The sequence below is a fragment of the Podarcis liolepis genome, assembly GCF_965112155.1.
Source record: "Podarcis liolepis genome assembly, chromosome: 7".
Taxonomy (NCBI): domain Eukaryota; kingdom Metazoa; phylum Chordata; class Lepidosauria; order Squamata; family Lacertidae; genus Podarcis; species Podarcis liolepis.
Genome location: NC_139561.1, coordinates 88,119,662 through 88,141,155, shown reverse-complemented (window position 1 = coordinate 88,141,155; position 21,494 = coordinate 88,119,662). Strand labels below are relative to the sequence as shown.

The following is a 21,494-nucleotide window of genomic DNA, read 5'->3' as shown; positions in this document are numbered from 1 at the left end:
CAAACTGCGGGAGGCAGTGGAAGACAGGAGTGCCTGGCGTGCTCTGGACCATTGGGTCACGAAGAGTCGGGCGAAACTAAACAAAACAAAAATAAATGTTCGGGACGTTGATGCTACAGCGATGGTGGCGGCAGAGGGGTGGCCGCCGCCTTGAGCTCAACCACCACGTTTCCCCTTCCTCCGAGGCTTCTGTCTCCTTTCTCCATGACCCTGGGCATCCCCTGGGTTGTTGGTTCTTTGGTGGTGGTGGGGAAGCGGTGCGCGGTGGGTCAGGCATGGAAGGCGGAGAAGGAGGGCTGAGAGTGGCGGCAGTGGTGAGGCTCAGGCAGCGCGATGCCTCCCTTCCCATCAGAGCAGCCCCAATCCCACTCCTACTTGCGTGCAGGCAGGAGGAGGCAGGGATCTCTCAGGCAGCACAATGCCTCCCTTCCCATCGGAGCAGCCCCAATCTCATTCCTACTTGCGTGCAAGCAGGAGGGGGCAGGGATCCCTCCGCTGGGAAGGGAGCCTTCCCATTGCCTAATTGAGAGATCCCTGCCCCCTCCAAGCTCTGATAGGCCACGTGAAGCCTCCCTTCACAGCTGAGAGATCCCCGCTCCGCTCCTGCTTGCACGCAAGTAGAAGAAGAAGAGTTTGGATTTGATATCCCGCTTTATCACTACCCGAAGGAGTCTCAAAGTGGCTAACATTCTCCTTTCCCTTCCTCCCCCACAGCAAACACTCTGTGAGGTGAGTGGGGCTGAGAGACTTCAGAGAAGTGTGACTGGCCCAAGGTCACCCAGCAGCTGCATGTGGAGGAGCGGAGACGCGAACCCGGTTCCCCAGATTACGAGACTACCGCTCTTAACCACTACACCACACTGGCTCAAGTAGGAGTTGGGAGGCTGCTCCGATAGGCAGCATGAAGCCTCCCTTTTCAACTTAGTTGCTGGGGTCAGGGAAGGTGGAAGCAGCCAGGAAGCTGCATCTTTGAGCCCCTGCACCACCATCATATGGGGACTTCCAAGCAGCTCCTGAAGCCAGCCAGAGCCAACTGCTCCAGGCTGCTGAGACTGTGTTTCCCAGGGACATTAGATGAAATCCGGGGACTGAATTAAAAACAAAAGAGGAATGCAAATGGATAAAATTGATGGTAATTGCAGCCAGACAGGTTATAGCGAGTAAATGGAAAAATGCAGAAGAGCTAGGGGTGAACCAATGGAGGAAAAAACTGAATAATAATATTATTTTAGAATACCTAACTGTGAAGATACATAGAATGAAAGGGTTTAAGGTAAGTGAGAAAGAGGAGGATTGGTTTGAGAAGATATTGAATTATTTGAGTAGGTTTGAAAAATTTGGGGCAATTAAAATGTTAAAAGTTAAAAAAACCTTGTGGAAGGAGGAGTGTTAAGGTATTATAGAAGTGTACATATGGTTAATTTGAATATGTTATTATTGAATATTATTGAATATGTATATTATTGAATATTGTATACTCAATGTATCAGCCGCCTGGGGTTTTCACTGTTTGTGTTTTGGTGGTTGGGGGGGTGGGGAAGATGAAATGTTAGAAGACTGGAGAAGAGGAGGTTAAGGGGTGATATGATAGCCCTGTTCAAATATATAAAAAGATGTCACATAGAGGAGGGAGAAAGGTTGTTTTCTGCTGCTCCAGACAAGCGTACACGGAGCAATGGATCCAAACTACAAGAAAGAAGATTCCACCTAAACATTAGGAAGAACTTCCTGACAGTAAGAGCTGTTCGACAGTGGAATTTGCTGCCAAGGAGTGTGGTGGAGTCTCCTACTTTGGAGGTCTTTAAGCAGAGGCTTGACAACCATATGTCAGGAGTGCTCTGATGGTGTTTCCTGCTTGGCAGGGGGTTGGACTCGATGGCCCTTGTGGTCTCTTCCAACTCTATGATTCTATGATTCTAAATCCGGGGACATTCCAGGGATGGAATTTGTCTGGGGACTTATTCACAAATCTGGGGACTGTCCCCGGGAAACAGGGACGTCTGGTAACCCTACCATAACATGCCCTCCAACATCCCGCTGATCATAATCAGGACGCTTGGTTTTTGGTCCCGAGCTCTCGTAAGAGGCAGCTGATTCGCAGGAGAGTTCAAGACCAAAAAACAGGACATTCCAGGATCCGGTCAGAAGCTAGCATGGCTTCTGCCGGTGCCATAAAGCATTCACTGTGCCTTCTCTTCCCTCTCGTGGAGGCAAAGGCCCTTACCTTGACCAGCATGAACTTCTGCATGGGCTCGTACCATTGCAACAACACCACACCAGCCTCCAGTGCCCCACAGAGGTAGTAGCAGCCGGTCTGTGCGTTCCTGGCTGCAAGAAAAGAGGAACAGGCTGTCTGGGAATGGTGGGATACAGAAGAATAGTGGGAGGAACCAGCTGGAGAACGCCCAAGGGAAGAAGACTCAGAGCCAGGGAATAATAATAATAATAATAATAATAATAATAATAATAATAATAATAATAATAATTTATTTGTACCCCGCCCATCTGTCTGGGTTTCCCCAGCCACTCTGGGCGGCTTCCAACAAAGATTAAAAATACATTAAACTGTCACACATTAAAAACTTCCCTGAACAGTTTAGACGTCTTCTAAATGTCAGGTAGATTTTTTATCTCTTTGACATCTGGTGGGAGGGTGTTCCACAGGGCGGGCGCCACCACCGAGAAGCCCCTCTGCCTGCTTCCCTGTAGCTTTGCTTCTCGCAATGAGGGAACCGCCAGAAGGCCCTCGGCGCTGGACCTCAGTGTCCGGGCAGAACGATTGGGGTGGAGACCACAGTGAGTGGTTGGAGGGAGAAGACTGGGAGGAGGAAATGTCGGAAGCTGAAGAAGGGACAGGGCTTAATGGGCAGGGAGAGTCTGTGGCAGAGAGAAGTCCAGAATCGTCTCCCAAAACCAGGAAAGGCATGAAAAGGGCAGAGGATAGGTTGGCTGAATGCAGGCACAGTCTCCAATTGCTTGGGAAAAGCCCTGGAGAGGCAGGGACTTACAGTCTCGGCAACTGATTTTCTTGGAGTAAGACCATCGGCAATGAGCTGCTCTGATTAGGCCTAAAACTCAAACAAGTCCGTGGCATAGCTGTCAACTTACAGATTTGAAAATAAGGGACCAGCAGCCAAAATCAGGGCTTTTCAGAGCACAGGTATGTTCAATTTCTGAGCCCCTCCGAGCCAAAGGCAGAAAGCCCAGCCAGCCGCCAAACGAAGCCTCAAGCGGTGGTTCCCACAGCGCAGCAACCCGGCAAAGGGGATGCAGCAAGGAAAACCACCGTCACCTCTCCGCTGGGAAGCGCTGAGCAAAGGCGAGTCCCCAGGCAACGCAGCCGATTTGATCGGCACAAGGCATGCAAGCTCCACCCCCCAGTCGTTCTGAGACTCCTTATTGGGTGAGCAACGCAGCCAAGCAACAGAGTTGGAGCCTCCCTCCTCCCTGGCCGTCAGGGAGGGAAGGAGAGGAGCTGCTTCCTTTGAAACCCGGGAAATTTAAGGGACATCATCGGGACACAGTGCTGGGATAAGGGACTTTCCCACCAAATAAGGGATGGTTGACAGCTATGGTCCATGGAGATCGTGTTTTTGCTAATAAAGAGTTAGCTCCAACTTTGAACTCTGTGATTACTGACCAGCATACTCAACAACTTGGACCCCACCCCTAAAAAACCCCACAACTCAGTAACTTTTGTATCTGGATTTTTCCACTCTCTGAAAATGGCAGCCCTACCTCCCTGCTTATTCTGGAATTGGTCGAAATTCCCATAGGTGTGATTTCGTGAGCCCAGACAATGAACCTGACCATGAAGGGTTGGGGTGTGAGAATGGGAGCGCTGCTCCCCCTGCAGGTCAGGGCTGGAATGGCACTCACCTGTGCAACATTTTTGGCACCCCTTTGTATCCGGGATCTTGGTGGTGACGATGTTTTTCCTGAGGAGGGAGGAAAGAAGGATTGATGGTCGGCTGGCCATGATGGGCATGTGTGGGAAGTGGCAAATGGTGAGCCAGAGATGACAAGAGGTTTGTTGTATTTTTAGGGTTAGCTGCAAACTCTGACCCTGCCCAGGGCTCAGTAGGAGGCGGAATGCGAGATGGTTTGCATCTCAGCTTCCTCTTGCCTGTAGCGCAGCCAGTTTTAGACCATAAGTTTCACCATCTATGCTGCTTATGACCTTCTCTACAATTGCCACGCAATTTGTATCATTACCAAGGCACCGTTAAAGGCACAGCTGCAGGGGCTGGCTGAAAATCTGGCAACCACCACCTGAGAGCTCACTACACAGAAAGCATGGGGGAATCCACTGCTAATGCACAAATTAATGCGTCGAGAACATGCTGCAGAATACAGTGGTGCCTCGCAAGACGAAAAGAATCCGTTCCGTGATTCTCTTCGTCAAGCGGTTTTTTCGTCTTGCGAAGCAAGCCCATTGACGGATTAGAGGATTAGCGCTATTAGCAGCTTTTAGCAGCTTATCAGCTTATCGGATCAGCTGATAAGCGTCTTAGCGGCTTAGAAAAAGGGGGGGAGAAGGGAAAAAAACCCCGCAGGATCTCGCAAGACATTTTCGTCTTGCGAAGCAAGCCCATAGGAGATTCGTTTTGCGAAGCACCTCCAAAACGGAAAACTCTTTCGTCTAGCGAGTTTTCCGTCTTGCGAGGCATTCGTCTTGCGGGGCACCACTGCACACCTGAATTTTTTGTTGGGCATAAGCAACCTTGTAAGCCTCCAGCCAGCAGAGGGCAGCGCTGAGACGACCAGATAGGGGAAATGCACTTTGTGGCTTCCCGCTAAACCCCTCCAAGCTCCGCCCATTCCCCTCTCTCTCATTCTCTCTTTCTCTCCTACATGGCACAACCATGCACCCACCATGTAGGTTTAGAATCCAAAGCCATCCATGTAATAATATTATTTATTTATTTATTTATTTATTTATACCCCCGCCCATCTGGCTGGGTTTCCCCAACCACTCTGAGCGTCTTCCAATCGAACATTAAAAACACAATACAGATTTAAACATTGAAAGCTTCCCTAAAGAGAGCTGCTTTCAGATGTCTTTTAAATGTAGCATAGTTGCTTATTTCCTTGACATCTGATGGGAAGGCGTTCCACAGGGCAGGTGCCACTACCGAGAAGGCCCTCTGCCTGGTTCCCGGTAACCTCACTTCTTGTAGTGAAGGAACTACCAGAAGGCACCCCCATACTGCGCTGAGGGAGCCGGAGCAAAAGGAGAACCGTTCTCACATGCACTCGCGCTCCTCCTTGCCCTTGTCCCCCAGTTCTTGGCGTGGGTTACCTGGGGAGTAGCCGGTGGGGGGAAATGTAGATCCCGGGGCGCTGGTCTCGGCGGCTCTGATCATAGAGGCCCGGCAAGTTGTGGGAGAAGAGTTGGGGGGCCTTGCCTGGTTAGAGGGGGAGGAGGAGGGCAAGGAAATAAAAAAGGATCAGTGCTGCTGCTGCTTCAAGCGGGCATAATCAGCCAAGTGTATGGCTAGTTACACCATTCAGGCCTCGCAGGTGGTATTCCCAAGAGCAAGCTAGCTAGGGGTGGCCTGTCTGCAGCTTTCAGTCAAGGTGGCCCAACAGAGCCTCCAAGCTCAGAAGCAGTTTATCTGAGCAGGAAAGGATTAGAAATCAGGTAGGTGCCTTGCATCATGAAGTTCAGGCAACCGGCTGATGGTTTATTTATTTTTGTGGGATGTGAAACACAAGAGCAGTCAAATACAACATTCTTAGAGTGAACATGTTTACACATGGGGAGGAATGTTTGTCCAGCCAGCAGGTAAGCTTCCTGTTTCCTTCTGGGCTGGGATAGACTTCCTCTGCATGTGACTAGAGGTGGGCGTGGCCTCACCTGTGCAGGTAAGGACAAAAGCACAGGGCAGGGTAGACATCTCTCTCTCTTTGACTACATGCATCGAAGAAGCAACATCTGCTTAGTCAAAGATGCTCTCTTGGCCTCCAGCCAAGAGAAGACAAAGGAACTGTATCCTTATGAGATAGTTTCCAGGTGTATGTTACTTTTCTAAGCTAAGTCTGCCTTCTGGGATCCGATTGTGAACAGAATGTGAGTAAACTCTTTTTATACTTTTATAGAAGACTGTGTCGTGTCTTATCTTTTATGAGGGAATAAGGGGAAAATACCAGAACAGTTATTAGCGAGCCTGACCAAACGCATCCGCTATGAATTTAAAAAGGGGAATGTTACTCTGCTAAATTGTGAACTTGTTAACACAAGTTGGAAAGGCTATAACCAAATAATATATCCTCTCCTGGATCCCTGAAGATTCCCACAATTTTTTTTTGTTTTAAGACTGCATCCACAGAGGCATCAGTTAGCCATTTGTGAAATGTTTAACTGTGCATCTGCAGGGGCGACTTTGTTGTCTTTTGAATTCTTATTTCGTGTGTGCTCAATTTTTATCCTGTGCACACTGTGTTGGTGGTCTCGGGTTGCAATGCAGTTTTTGCATTTGCAAAATAAGCAAATCAATAACAAATGATTATTTGCTGCTCCCATGCCTTGATGTTTCCTATCGAGGTATCTGGGTAGCCACTATGAGAAAACTAGAAAGGTCTCTTTTGGTCCGATCCAGCAAAGTTCTTTGGTTATTAATGATGCTGAGGATTTTCTACCAGAATTCAGCCAGGCATAGCCCACACTGTTCCCGAGCCCCACCTGAGTTTTATCCTAGCACTTTGTTATGTACTGAGTTGAATAGGATCCAAAATGCAGCAGTCTGATTGGCTCTAGAACAATAGGACCCAGAATGCAGCAGTCTGATTGGTCCACAGGAGCCACCCAATCCAGCTCCAGATGGAAGTGAATCCACAACCCGATTGGCCTACAGGAGAATCCCAGAATTAGCCAATCACGTGGGGCCTATTGTGTAAATAATGTATATAAAGCAGACATTCTGGGGAAACTTCCATTCCTCCTCACCACCATGAGCTGAATAAAGAGCATGAAATCCACTCTCGACTCCCGAGTATATTTCATACTTGCAGGCATCAAAACTGGTCTTGCCCATCCAGCCCTCTGCCCTGCAAAGCCTTCCTCTCCACACACCCAGAACGCTTCCCTTATCCCTCTCCATTCTGCTCTGACTTGGCTTTCTAAATTATCCTGGTGGGATCAACTCACCAGAAAGTGACATGAGGACGTTCCCAATGCAGTAAACCCAAGTTGTGCGGCTGTGATAGAGCTGTGGCAGGGATGAGAGAGGGAGAGAAGAAACAGGAGTCAGGATATGGAAAATGGAACATGAAAACTGTTTAGCGGGGCCTTTTTGGTGGTGGCTCCTCTCACCTGGTTCCCTCTGCCCTGAGACCCCGGGTATAGGCCGGTATATAAATTCAATTAATAATAATAATAGTCTTCAACTGTTTCCGCAAAGTGGTGGTGTTTATTATGTGTTTTGGGGGATAACTGATGTACGCTAAGGGATATCGGCTCAGAATTTGTCTGGCATGCCATCAAAGCTCAGTGGTCCTTTTTTCCATTTTGCATCCCTCCACACAATCAAATTCCCTGTCCTTCAGGACCCCCGCCCCCCCCCACAGCACCTCCTCAATCTTACCAGTTCGAGGGTGGGCTCTGCCTCGCTCCGGTTCAAGGCATATATCCCTTCTTCTGCCCCCAGAATTAAGTGCAGCTCTGCAAAAATGGGGGAGGAAATGCAGCTGGGAGTTAAATGGGGCATGAGCCTCTTGGGCCTTAGTTTGCCCACCCATGGTCTAGCAGGTACATATGGCCTCTCCTTACGGGCAGTGGGGTGTTAATGCTTGCCCTCCCAGACTCCTTCTCCAAGATCTTGTAGGGAGGCGCTGTGGGTTAAACCACAGAGCCTAGGACTTGCCAATCAGAAGGTCGGCGGTTCGAATCCCCGTGACGGGGTAAGCTCCCGTTGCTCGGTCCCTGCTCCTGCCAACCTAGCAGTTCGAAAGCACACCAATGCAAGTAGATAAATAGGTACTGCTCTGGCGGGAAGGTAAACGGCGTTTCCGTGCGCTGCTCTGGTTCGCCAGAAGCGGCTTAGTCATGCTGGCCACATGACCCGGAAGCTGTACGCCGGCTCCCTCGGCCAATAAAGCGAGATGAGTGCCGCAACCCCAGAGTCAGCCACAACTGGACCTAACGGTCAAGGGTCCCTTTACAGTGGTACCTCAGGTTACAGACGCTTCAGGTTACAGACTCCCCTAACCCAGAAATAGTGCTTCAGGTTAAGAACTTTGCTTCAGCATGAGAACAGAAATCGCGATCCGGCGGAGTGGCGGCAGCAGGAGGCCCCATTAGCTAAAGTAGTGCATCAGGTTAAGGACAGTTTCAGGTTAAGTACGGACCTCCGGAATAAATTAAGTACTTAACCTGAGGTACCACTGCACCTTTACTAGCTAGTTTAAGACACTGCTCTCTTGTGAGTCTCTGCTAGTCTCTCAGCTGACTAGCTTAGCCAGGTGCCTCAGTTCTGAGTCTAAGCACCAGAACAGCCTTCCCCCAACCTTGTGTCCTCTAGATTTTCAGACTAGAACTCCCACCAAACCCAACCCAACCCACATGACTCTGTTGGACATTTTGCCAAATTTTTAAAAAGTCCACCCAGACAGCCATTTTAATCCTGGAAAAAGAGGGCATGTCCTGGAAAAAGAGGACATATGGCAACCCCACCTAAAGGGGGAGTTTGGCAGTGAGCGGATTGGCACAAGCACAAAGGGAAGTGTGAGAGGGCAGGTGGGGTGATGGTATAGTGCACAATAGTGAAAACTAGAACCTTGGAGCCAGTGTGGAGCACTGGTGAGCAAACTGGTGTAAAGTCACTCTACGAGACGGGCGTGATTGTTTGAGTTTTGTTCAGCTTTCCCGTTTCCCCCCCCCCCTGCCCAGTAAATGGCCCCAACACAGACCTCGCCCCTCCATGCCCTACCGTTGCTGTTTGGGTGGGTCCACGCAGTAGCCGAGGTGACGTGTAAGGGGCACTCGTTGAAAACCTTCTTGAAGAGCACCCTCTCCTGGGGAGAGAAGGAGGCAACAGTTATCCATGACAGTACCGACGAAAGCATAGCTGTCAACTTACAGATTTGAAAATAAGGAACCAACAGCCTCAAAAATAAGGGCTCAGCAGCCAAAATAAGGGATTTTCAGAGCACAGGTAGGTTCGACTTCTGAGCCCCTCCGAGCCAAAGGCAGAAAGCCCAGCCAGCAGTCAAAGGAAGCCTCAAGCGGTGGTTCCCACAGCGCAGCGACCCGGCAAAGGGGATGCGGCAAGGAAAACCACCGTCACCTCTCTGCTGGGAAGCGCTGAGCAAAGGCGAGTCCCCAGGCAACGCGGCCGATTTGGGGAATACAGGGGTGGATGATCAAGGCACTCACAGGTTTCTGTTTCTTCTCTGCCTTGCGGGGAAGGATGGGAGGTCCATGGATCTGGGGAGTCAGCCGCAGTTCAGGAACTGCAAGAGAGAAAGGTGAGGATCAGCCTTGACTCCACTGGTTCCGAAAGCAGCAGCAGCCAACTGTACCATTGAATGACCCCATGTGGCTGCTTCAGGTAACGTTTGGCCAGAAAGAGGGAGCCTTCCCCGCCTGTCACAGGATGGGAGGTGCAGAATGTCTGCTGCAATCTGAGCTATTAACCAAACAATTTAACCCCCATGTTGACTACATAACTTTATGAACACTGCTCCATAGCAATTGTTGTTATACTCTTCCATTCACCATATAGATGGGTTTATGAAGCATTTCTGTATCCTTCTGCTGTGCTAAAGAAGAATTCCACGAAACAGTGGGTATACCCGGAATCACTCTTCACAACGTCTGTTTATGAACTACTTTGGCAGTATTGGACGCCATAAACAAAGCTTTACAGCCTGTTTTTGCCAGATAAGAATCTAATACATTGCTTCTTTCAGAGACTTGCATAGTCTTCAAAGGCTTTCCGAGAGAAATCCATTAAGAGTGCATATTTTGTGACTTTCAGAGATTCGTAAGTTTTCTGTTTATCTGATTTCGTATATTTCATATTATATAAAGAGTGTATAATGATATCGTATCATTGTATTTGGTCATCGTGTTGCCTTGCAATCTGAACTATGCCTACTCAGAAGTAAGACCCGCTGAATTCAGCGGGGCTTCTTCCCAGGTACGTAAGGTTCAGTATGCAGCCTTACTTTATAGTCAGGGCTGTGGGTATGCAATAATAATAATAATAATTAATTGATGGACTAATTGTAAAGCCCCAGGGCGAGGTGAGCCTTTATTATTCTCCTTTGATATATTTGTACTTACAGTTTTGCCTGGTAAATCTCCCCTGAAAACCAACTGTTTGAAATACACAAGCGAGCCTGGAAGAGCATTCTGCTGTCATTGTGGTTTAATTATAATATTAACTGGGTGAGGACTCTGCCAGCTACCCTCAGCGGAAGGATGGAAATAATTCTGGACTGGAGTTGTTGTGTATTTGCAGAGGAACCAGCATGCTGGGAGATGGAGTGAGATGACAGGGGGGAATTTCGGAATCTAATGGCGTCTCTTTGTTTGTGATGTGACGTATTATGGCTCCTGTGAGCAGAAACTGAAAATGGAATAGTCGGAGTGTGGATAACAACAGGGAAAAATATTTCATACAGAACAACAAAGGCGAAAGTTGAACAGACCAGTGGTTGCAGAAACAAATGAAACATATATATATATGCAATCCCTACACAGATCTGGCTGGCACAGGGCACAAAACCACAGCTCGCCCCTATACACGAAGCCAAGCCAGAGCACAACTAAGTGCAGTACAGCCATCTTCTCAGAAAAACTCTTCACAAGCTCAAGAGGTCAAGACACGAAAGCTTTAGCAACTAATCCACACCTAATGACCCACCTAAGTGGTACTCAGAATATCACTCAAGAAATCACTCAAGATATCCCTCAAGTAATTAAGGAACAAAAGAAGAAAAGGCACACTAACCTGGGAACTTCCCCTCTGCCCAGAACTTTTGAGGCAATACACCACACCCCTCTACAGTATTTATAGGAACTCAAACACTGAGATCCCGCTCTGTTCCACTAGGGAAGCTGGTTGTTGGCTTCTATTTCCATAGTGAATTGTATTTTGGGGTGTAGGCTGTTGAGATGTGTGAGGAAGCTATCTAGTTTTTCTTTCCCGTGTGGCCAAATTACGAAGGTGTCGTCAACATATCTGAGCCAAAGTTTGGGTTTGTGTTCTGACTTGTCTAAAGCATTGGTTTCAAAGTGTTCCATGTACAGATTTGCGATGACCGGTGAGAGGGGTGATCCCATAGGTGCTCCTTCTATCTGTTTGTATCTTTGTCCATTGTGGATGAAGTACGTGTTGGTTAGGCAGTGGTTGGTCAGGTCCAGGATGTATTCGGGGGGATTGTATTTGTTTTGAATGGCTGTCAAGGCTTCATTAATGGGCACTTGTGTGAAGAGAGATACAACATCGAAGCTCACAAGTAGGTCATCGGGATGTAGGTTTTGCTTCTTTATTGTTTCTATGAACTGGAAGGAGTTTGTAACGTGTGAAGAGATGGATTCTGCATAGGGCTGAAGTTGCTTAGCGAGAAATTTAGCGAGATTTTGTAGAGGTGAGCCTATGGAGCTGACTATTGGTCTGAGTGGTGTTCCTTCTTTGTGTATCTTGGGGAGGCCGTAGAGTTTGGGGCATCTGGATGATTTTTCTCTGGGGATGATTCTTAGCTGGATTTCTTCACTGATAGGAGAGGCTTTTATTTTGGATTTGGTGGTTTTTTCCAGATAGGTGGTGGGATCTGTTTTTATAGGTTGGTAGGTAGGGTCTTGGAGTAGATTTGATAGTTTTGCTTGGTAGTCCGATGTGTTCATCACAACAGTGGCATTACCTTTGTCTGCTGGGAGAATGATTATGTTGTTGTCTTTCCTCAGGTTGGTGAGTGCTTTCTGTTCTTCTTTGTGTAAATTGCTTCTGGGTGGTTTGCTGGAGCAGAGGATGTTGGTGACTTCAAGTCTGATTTTATTGGCTTCATCTGGGTTGATTTTGGTTAGGCTAGCTTCGACTCCGCATATGATGTTTTCCGTGGGGATGCGTCTCGGGGTAACTGCAAAGTTGAAACCTTTGGAGAGTACTTTGGTTTCAGTTGAGGTGAGGATCCTGTCTGATATGTTATGTACTGTTTGTTTCATGGGTTGTTGTGGAGGGTGGCTGGGCTTCTGGCGTCTCTCTAGTTTGTGGAGTTTGTTGGTGTGTGTGTCTGTCTTATGTGAGGTCTCAGTTTCAGCTCTCCAGACGGCTAGTTGTTTGCATTTGTCCCAGAGTGCAGGGTGGATTTTGTTACAGAGTTTGAGGTGAAGAGTGAGCAGATCTTTGTTGGTTTGGTTTAGTAGGTATCTTTTCTTATGTAGTTCGTTTCTGATTAGGGATAGTTCAGTTCGTTTCAGGATCCTTTCGGTAGCTGGGGTTTTAGAGTGGAATTTAAGTTGGAAGCATGTGGGAATTAAGTTGTTGTCTCGGCAGTTGCGTAGGAACAAGAGATCACATAAGATGGTGGCTCTTCGGATTTCTAGTTTCTCGTAGGTTCTTGTCAGCTGGAAGGTTTCCTCCCCGTAGAGGTGAGATATTTGTTTTCGTAGATTTTCACGGGTACAGGAATGCAGGTTTTGGTGTCCTCGGGTGTCTTCCCGTGTAAAAGTTGGGGTGTCTAGGCGACGTTTCGACGAGGTCTCACTCGTCATCTTCAGGCTGGTGCTTTCGGCTTCTTGTTACTGGAACAGAGCGGGATCTCAGTGTTTGAGTTCCTATAAATACTGTAGAGGGGTGTGGTGTATTGCCTCAAAAGTTCTGGGCAGAGGGGAAGTTCCCAGGCTAGTGTTCTTTTCTTCTTTTGTTCCTTAATTACTTGAGGGATATCTTGAGTGATTACTTGAGTGATATTCTGAGTACCACTTAGGTGGGTCATTAGGTGTGGATTAGTTGCTAAAGCCTTCGTGTCTTGACCTCTTGAATTTGTGAAGAGTTTTTCTGGGAAGATGGCTGTACTGCACTTAGTTGTGCTTTGGCTTGGCTTCGTGTATAGGGGCGAGCTGTGGTTTTGTGCCCTGTGCCAGCCAGATCTGTGTAGGGATTGCAGGGGGGTGCAGCATCCGGAGGTGCCACTATGGTTTGGTTACTGGATGGTGTCTGTAATTTATCTGTGGAGAGGGTCTGGGTTTGGGTCTGGTGTGGTTGATTGGTGGTGGCGTTCTGTGTGCCTCTGGATCTGGTGTCGGTTTTTGTGGGGAGGGCTAATTTCCAGATGTCTGGCAGGCGGGACGTGTCGTCACGCTTGTTCATGTTGTGAGGGTGTTTCTCTATCTCGATGGCTTCCATGATTATTCTCTTGTGGTGATGTTCCATGTTAAAGAGCAATTTGGAATCTGCAAAATTAATTTCGTGTCCTGTTTCTTTCATGTGTTGGAAAAGAGAGGAAGATTTTTCTTCTTTTTTGACGGCATTCTTGTGTTCTGCGATACGTGCATTTATTCGTCTGTTTGTTTGTCCAATGTACGTGGCTGGGCAGACTTTGCAGGGTATTTCATAGACCCCTTGGTTTTCCAACTGGATTTTATCTTTGGGGTTTCTGAGGATATTGGCTATTTTTTGGTTGGTGCAAAAGGCTGTTTTGATATTGTGTTTATGGAGGATTTTGCTAATTTTATCTGTAGTGCCCTTGATATAAGGAAGGAGGGCCATGCCATTGTTTTCTTCTGTGTCTTGGTTTTTGGGGGGTGTTTCTTTTTGGATTAGCTTCGTAACCCTGTTTTGCTGGTATCCATTGGCGATTAACACATTTGAGAGATTCTGTAACTCAGTTGTCAAGTGGTCTTTGTCAGCCAGGCGTTTGGTTCTGGAGATGAGGGTCTTGGCTACGGAGTTTATTTGTGCAGGGTGGTGGTGTGATTGAGCATGTAAGTAGCGGTTGGTGTGTGTTTTTTTCCGGTAGATAGTGTGTCCTAGGGAGCCATCAGGTTTTTTGTAGATTAGGACGTCAAGGAAGGGAAGCTGGTTGTTGGCTTCTATTTCCATAGTGAATTGTATTTTGGGGTGTAGGCTGTTGAGATGTGTGAGGAAGCTATCTAGTTTTTCTTTCCCGTGTGGCCAAATTACGAAGGTGTCGTCAACATATCTGAGCCAAAGTTTGGGTTTGTGTTCTGACTTGTCTAAAGCATTGGTTTCAAAGTGTTCCATGTACAGATTTGCGATGACCGGTGAGAGGGGTGATCCCATAGGTGCTCCTTCTATCTGTTTGTATCTTTGTCCATTGTGGATGAAGTACGTGTTGGTTAGGCAGTGGTTGGTCAGGTCCAGGATGTATTCGGGGGGATTGTATTTGTTTTGAATGGCTGTCAAGGCTTCATTAATGGGCACTTGTGTGAAGAGAGATACAACATCGAAGCTCACAAGTAGGTCATCGGGATGTAGGTTTTGCTTCTTTATTGTTTCTATGAACTGGAAGGAGTTTGTAACGTGTGAAGAGATGGATTCTGCATAGGGCTGAAGTTGCTTAGCGAGAAATTTAGCGAGATTTTGTAGAGGTGAGCCTATGGAGCTGACTATTGGTCTGAGTGGTGTTCCTTCTTTGTGTATCTTGGGGAGGCCGTAGAGTTTGGGGCATCTGGATGATTTTTCTCTGGGGATGATTCACACTAGTGTGCCGCGAGATGTTGCCTGGTGTGCCGCGGGAAAAATTAAAAAATTTGAAAGATTTTTTATTTTTTTTAAGTCAAATTTTCGATTGGGGCACCATCACTAGATGACCCCTGGGGTTCCCTCCCTCCCTCCCGCTCTGCGCCTCCCTCCTCCTCCTCCTCCTCCTCCGGGGAGGCCCTTCCTGGCTCTCGGCCAAGGCTTGGCGGCTGCCACTCACTCACTCGCTCGCCCACCCGTCCCTCCATCCCTGCACCCGGCCTCTCCCCCTCCGTCCCCGGCGCGGGGGCTGCCGGGATCCGTAGTCCCCTCGCCCTTGGGCTCCGCGCCCGCGCGGGGTGCGCAAACTACATTTCCCAGCGTGACCTGGCGGGCCGGGCGTTTTGTTTGAAGCGCTCTTCTCCCGGCCATGGAATGAGCACAGCGGCGGCTGGGCGGGCAGGGGCTCTTTCGTGCAGACCCCGCGCAGCCTGCCTGCGCCCCCGCGGAGATCGGGCGGCAGGATGGAGCCCGGGGATCCCCGCGGAGGCGGAGCGGCGGAGGCGGAGGCTGCCCCCCAGGTAGGGCTGCGTCGGGGGGGGGGTTATTTTTGCAATGCTGCATCCGCGCCGGAGGGGACGCATCGGACCGCGGGGAGACCCCTTGGCGGGCGTGCAAGGCAATGCATGCGTGCAGGCGTTGCATGGAGTGCAGTGCAATGCAATGGCAACGCGGCGCCCTGCATGCATGCATGCAACTTCCACCGGCGCTCCGGACTTGGCAGGTGAGGGGGGTCCCCAGTGGGCGGCAGAGAGAGCCGGGAGGGCGAAGGGGAGCCGGGGGGAAGCAGCGCTGCTCCCCGAGCCGAGCCCGGGGGGAAACTTCGGCGTCATTGCGCCGGGTGTTAGAAGCGGAGGCTGGCGGGGGCCCCTCACCTGCAAAACCTGGTCGCCTCTCATATATTTCGTGCATTGCATTCATCGCCCGCTTTCTCCTCCAAGGAGTTCCCGGGGGCACGCGTGGTTCTCCCCGTGTTATCCTCGCAACAACAGCCCTGCGAGGTGGGTCAGGCGAGTGGCCCAAGGGAGCACCCAGGGATTGGCCTGGCCAGGTGGGGTGATTTGAACCCTGCTCTCTGCCCGGTCTTCGTCCTCATTTAGCCCCCACATGTGCATGACTGTGCATGACTGAGGTTTTCCCCCCTCGTCTTGGCTATGGTGTGAGTCTGTGCTGTTAATTAATGGGGTTCTGCCTTCGGAGAAGATGAGCCAGCCCTCAAGGAGGTGATTATGTAATTTGCTAGCAATTCATGTCCCTCCCGGCGTGACGCTGCGCGCTGACGTCACGGGGCTGTAATGGTGGTGTGCCTCGAGATTTTTTTCATGAAACAAGTGTGCCTTTGCCCAAAAAAGGTTGGGAAACACTGACCTATTTATCTACTTGCACTTGAGATGCTTTCGAACTGCTAGGTGGGCAGGAGCTGGGACTGAGCAATGGGAGCTCACTCCGTCGCGGGGATTTGAACCGCCAACCTTCTAATCAGCAAGTTCTAGGCTCTGTGGTTTAACCCACAGTGCCACCCGCGTCCCTTCAGTGACATACTTAAGCTAAATTATGGTTTGGGACTACTTTGTGGACACGTATACCAAAGGCTTCATGGGGAAATAATACAATTAATGTAGCTCTTTTGAGGGCTCAGGTTACTGCACATCCATCGTCTTTGTATAACTCTAGCCTCAGATATGTGTTCTACCAGTACACTTTGATTTCCTTCAATAGAATCAAACTCACCCCCTATAATGACAACTATCAAATATGTGAACACGAACCAGCGGATGACTTGATGAAAAAGGATAAACCCCTTCCCTGCCCCAAAGGAAGCCTTTATTATTCTCAGATTTCAGCTAATGGTCTGTTTCTGTACTGCAAAGCAGGTAGTGAAATGATCCCAGGTCATTTGTGGTTTTGCGTCTGTGGAAGACAGCTCAATTGAGGATTCATTGCCTCGTTTGATTGTGCTTTCTCTTGATCTATCAGGGAATACATCTGTTTTGATGCTTGATGTATTTAAATCATAGTTGCTGGTCAGATCTCCAAAACAGAACAAGTAGCTCTGTAACAAGCTCTGTAACAAAGGGTTTGAGGATATTATTTTGCCTCACGTTTTAGGTTAGTGGGGCCTGTCCACACTTCCTTTGGGTCCTGTACCATCTTAGAATTTGCATCGGGTCAGTAGCACCGGTCTAAAAGCTTTTATGTCTCAACGTAAAGCTGCTTTTTACCATTGTATCAGAAAAAAACAAAACTCTTAAAACCTGAACAGAAATTTATTCCCCTCCTGATCCAATCCGTTTTTGGGGTCTCCTGAATGAAAAAATACACACTTTCCCTCGTGGTGTATTGTGTGAGCCTGTTGTCTTTGAAGTCCATTGCTGTCCAGTTCTGGTTCTCAGCTCCAAGGTAATTTTTTTAAAAAATGTGTTCCCCTTTTGTGCTCATATAAGCATTGTGATTCCCATTTGAGGAATACTCTCCCCAGGAAGGCTCGTCTGGTGCCTTCCTTATAGGTAAAAAGGACACCTGGACGGTTAAGTCCAGTCAAAGGCAACTACAGGGTTGCGGCGCTCATCTCACTTTCAGGCTGAGGGAGCCGGCGTTTGTCCACAGACAGCTTTCCGGGTCATGTGGCCAGCATGACTAAACAGCTTCTGACGCAATGGGACACCGCCAGAGCGCATGAAAATGTCGTTTACCTTCCCGCCACAGTGGTACCTATTTATCTACTTGCACTGGCATGCTTTCGAACTGCTAGGTAGGCAGGAGCTGTGACAGAGCAACGGGAGCTCACCCCATTGTGCAGATTCGAACCACGAACCTTCTGACTGGCAAGCCCAAGAGGCTCAGTGGTTTCGACCACAGCGCCACCCGCATCCCATAGCCTTCATTACACACCTTTGAGTGCCAGGCGGAAACATTCCTCTTCAGCCAGGACTTTGGCTGATTAACATCCAACGCCCTTTTAAATTGTGTTTGTGGGAGTGGAGATGATTGGTTTGTTTTCATTCTTATTTTTATAATAATAATAATATTACAATTTATTATTTATACCCCCCCCCCCAATCTGGCTGGGCTTCCCCAGCCACTCTGGGCGGCTTCCAACAAAATATTAAAATACAGTAATGCATCAAACATTAAAAGCTTCCCTAAACAGGGCTGCCTTCAGATGTCTTCTAAAAGTCTGGTAGTTGTTTTACTCTTTGACATCTGGTGGGAGGGCATTCCACAGGGCAGGTGCCAGTACCGAGAAGGCCCTCTGCCTGGTTCCCTGTAACTTGGCTTCTCGCAGGGAGGGAGCTGCCAGAAGGCCCTCGGCGCTGGACCTCAGTGTCCGGGAAGAACGATGTAGGTGGAGACACTCCTTCAGGTATACAGGACCAAGGCCGTTTAGGGCTTTAAAGGTCAGCACCAACACTTTGAATTGTGCTCAGAAACGTACTGGGAGCCAATGTAGGTTTTTCAAGACCGGTGTTATATGGTCTTGGCGGCCAATCCCAGTCACCAGTCTAGCTGCCGCATTCTGGATTAGTTGTAGTTTCCGGGTCACCTTCAAAGGTAGCCCCACGTTGAGCGCATTGCAGTAGTCCAAACAGGAGATAACTAGAGCATGCACCACTCTGGCAAGACAGTCTGCGGGCAGGTAGACAGCCGCCCTGGACACAGAATTGACCTGCGCTTCCATGGATAGCTGCAAGTCCAAAATGACTCCCAGGCTGCGCTCCTGGTCCTTCAGGAATTATACTTTGGGGGGGGGTATCTTCTATCTTTACTTGTGAACTGCTCTGAGAGGTATGGGTGAAGGTCAGTATACAAATAACAATAACAACAACAACGATAATGAATTCCGTGCCCAAATGTTTGGGCTCCTGTTTCTTTGCATTTCCTTGGGGAGCTCGTACCTGATCTGGTGCTGAGGTGGGAGGCCTGGGCCCCGACTGGAATAGCCTGGTGAGGAGCCCGTCCCGTCACAGGCCCACTGGAGCACCGTCCTCGGAGTATGGGCTTGAGGGAGCACCTTGGCATGGATCGCTCCACCGCCGTCTCGTCTGGCGAGACCCGGAGCCTGGGCTGCCAAGGGGAAGAGAGAGGGCAGAGTTCAGCTAATGTCCATGCTCCTTCCTTCTTTCCCCACATAAACCATGCCTCTCTCAGCCAGCCAAGCCCCTGCTCGCCCCGAGAGGGAGAAGAGGAGCTTTTGAACGGAGGGATCTCTCTGGATGCCAATAGCCTCAGGGCCTACCCTTCGTTTGTGTCAGGTGTGCGTGCAGGAGCCAGGCCCTGTGCCCAATAGGACTCTGCAGGATTGGGGCCTTCCTAAGTTTGTTCTGAAGAGGCAAGGCGCGGCCACACAGGTGAGGCCGATTGGCAACTCACAGCACCTGGTGGCAAGAGCCGGGAAGGGATATAAGGTCAGCATTTCACTTTGGCTCTTTGCCACAGCAACATGTTCCCTGCCTTGCTGCGTTTGGCTCCTTGACTCCTTGCTTCCTGACCCTCGGACCCCTGACTTTGTGACTCCTTGCTTCTTGATCCTCGGACCCCTGACTTTGTGACTCCTTGCTTCTTGATCCTCGGACCCTTGACTTTGTGACTCCTTGCTTCCTGACCCTCGGACCCCTGACTTTGTGACTCCTTGCTTCTTGATCCTCGGACCCCTGACTTCGGGACTCCTTGCTTCTTGATCCTCGGACCCCTGACTTCGGGACTCCTTGCTTCTTGATCCTCGGACCCCTGACTTCGGGACTCCTTGCTTTTGGACCCTTGGACCCTTGGCTTCTTGACTCCTTGCTTCCTGACCCTCGGACCCCTGACTTCGTGACTCCTTGCTTCTTGATCCTCGGACCCTTGACTTTGTGACTCCTTGCTTCCTGACCCTCGGACCCCTGACTTTGTGACTCCTTGCTTCTTGATCCTCGGACCCCTGACTTCGTGACTCCTTGCTTCTTGATCCTCGGACCCCTGACTTTGTGACTCCTTGCTTCTTGATCCTCGGACCCCTGACTTCGTGACTCCTTGCTTCTTGATCCTCGGACCCCTGACTTCGGGACTCCTTGCTTTTGGACCCTTGGACCCTTGGCTTCTTGACTCCCGGCTCTCTGACCCTCGGACTCTTGGCTTCCTGACTCCTGGCTTCTGAACTCTCGTTCCTGCTCCCACCCCGCCATCTTGCCCCCGGTCCCGACGTCCCCAGCCGGGACTTTGATTGCCCGTGAACTGGACTGTGACAATTTGCAAAGGACTTTGCTCTCCCAGTTGCTGGAAACCACGGGAAGTGAGGCTCCTCTTGCATTCAGGTCCTGTTGCGGGTTTCTCCACTGGCACCTGGTTGATCACAGTGAGAGCAAGGTGCTGGACCAGGTGGGCCATTGGCCTAATCCAGCATCCTCCTCTTATATCCTCTGGACCTCAGCAGGGGCAGGCTTGGAAAGCTAGGGTGATGTTTGCGCAGAGCCGTCTTTCCCATTAGGGCTTAGTGGTACGTTGCACCAGGGCGCCGGCCTCTCGGTGCCCCAGCGAGTGGGGGAGCTGTGCGGCTTTGCCGGCAGCCTCCCCTTTCCCTGCATGCCTGCCAGCTGTGCCTCGCCAGCTGTGGCGGGCGTGCAGCTTGCCTCCCAAGCCTCCGCAGGAGGAGAGCGATCCCCGCAGACGCTTAGAATGGAAGCTGCGCCCCACCAACTATAATAATTATTATTATTTATACCCCACCCATCTGACTGGGTTTCCCCAGCCACTCTGGGCAGCTTCCAACCGAATATTAAAAACAATACAGCATTAAATATTAAAAACTTTCCTAAACAGGGCTGCCTTCAGGTGTCTTTTAGAAGTAAAATAGTTGTTTATTGTCTTGACATCTGCTGGGAGGGCGTTCCACAGGGAAGGTGCCACTACCGAGAAGGCCCTCTGCCTGGTTTCCTGTAACTTCACTTCTTGCAGCGAGGAAACCGCCAGAAGGCCCTCAGCGCTGGACCTCAGTGTCTGGGCAGAACGATGGGGGTGGAGACGCTCCTTCAGGTATACTGGACCGAGGCCGTTTAGGGCTTTAAAGGTCAGAACCAACACTTTGAATTGTGCTCGAAAACGTACTATATGGCTGGCGGATGTGCAGCTTGCCTCCCAAGCCTCCGTGGAAGGAGAGCGATCCCCGCAGAGGCTTGGGAAAAGGTCGACAACTCTGGGAAAGGGGGCGTGGGTCACCGGAGGGATCTTTGCACCATAGGGCTGGCTATGCTTAAGACGGCCCTGTGTTTGCGTATGTCAAGTGGGCTTTTGCTTTTCTTCCAAGGAGTGGCACTGGGTAGAAGCAAATTCTTTGGGGGGGGCACATTGTCTTGATCTAACACTGCCCACTTCCTTCTCAGAATAGAGCTCCGTGCTGGATTTGGCTTAACACGTGCAAAAAGGGAAAAGGATCGCCCCTTTTGCTTACTCCTGTGACTTACCTTGGGGGGCAGTGGAGGTGGGAGCTGGACAGCTGAGATGTCACTGAAAGGCAAAAGGAAATAATAATTTATAATGAATGGAGGGGGAGTTTAAAAGTACTCTTCCCAAAAAACAAAACAAAAACAGAGTCCTTTTTACAGGTAAGTAGCCGTGTTGGTCTGCCGTAGTCAAAACAAAATAAATAAAATTAAATTTTAAAAAATCCTTCCAGTAGCACCTTAGAGACCAACTAAGTTAGTTATTGGTATGATCTTTCGTGTGCATGCACATTTCTTCAGAAATGTGGATACGCACACCTCAGGATCCAACCCGAGCTCTGGAACGGATCCTGTGTGCGACCTGAGG

At 49.5% G+C, this 21,494-nt stretch overlaps 1 protein-coding gene across 1 annotated transcript in view; it reads right to left on the bottom strand.

Moving 5' to 3' along the window:
* MAP4K1 (mitogen-activated protein kinase kinase kinase kinase 1) overlaps positions 1-21,494 on the bottom strand; it is a 68,613-nt gene that overhangs the window by 6,403 nt on the left and 40,716 nt on the right. Inside the window, exons 18-26 of the mRNA XM_083515821.1 lie at positions 21,149-21,191; positions 18,608-18,776; positions 9,377-9,453; positions 8,931-9,015; positions 7,587-7,663; positions 7,151-7,211; positions 5,303-5,408; positions 3,880-3,938; positions 2,225-2,328 (exon numbers count right to left, since the gene is read on the bottom strand). Coding sequence (XP_083371947.1) covers positions 2,225-2,328; positions 3,880-3,938; positions 5,303-5,408; positions 7,151-7,211; positions 7,587-7,663; positions 8,931-9,015; positions 9,377-9,453; positions 18,608-18,776; positions 21,149-21,191 — 781 coding nt within the window. The remainder of the gene's footprint in view (positions 1-2,224; positions 2,329-3,879; positions 3,939-5,302; positions 5,409-7,150; positions 7,212-7,586; positions 7,664-8,930; positions 9,016-9,376; positions 9,454-18,607; positions 18,777-21,148; positions 21,192-21,494) is intronic.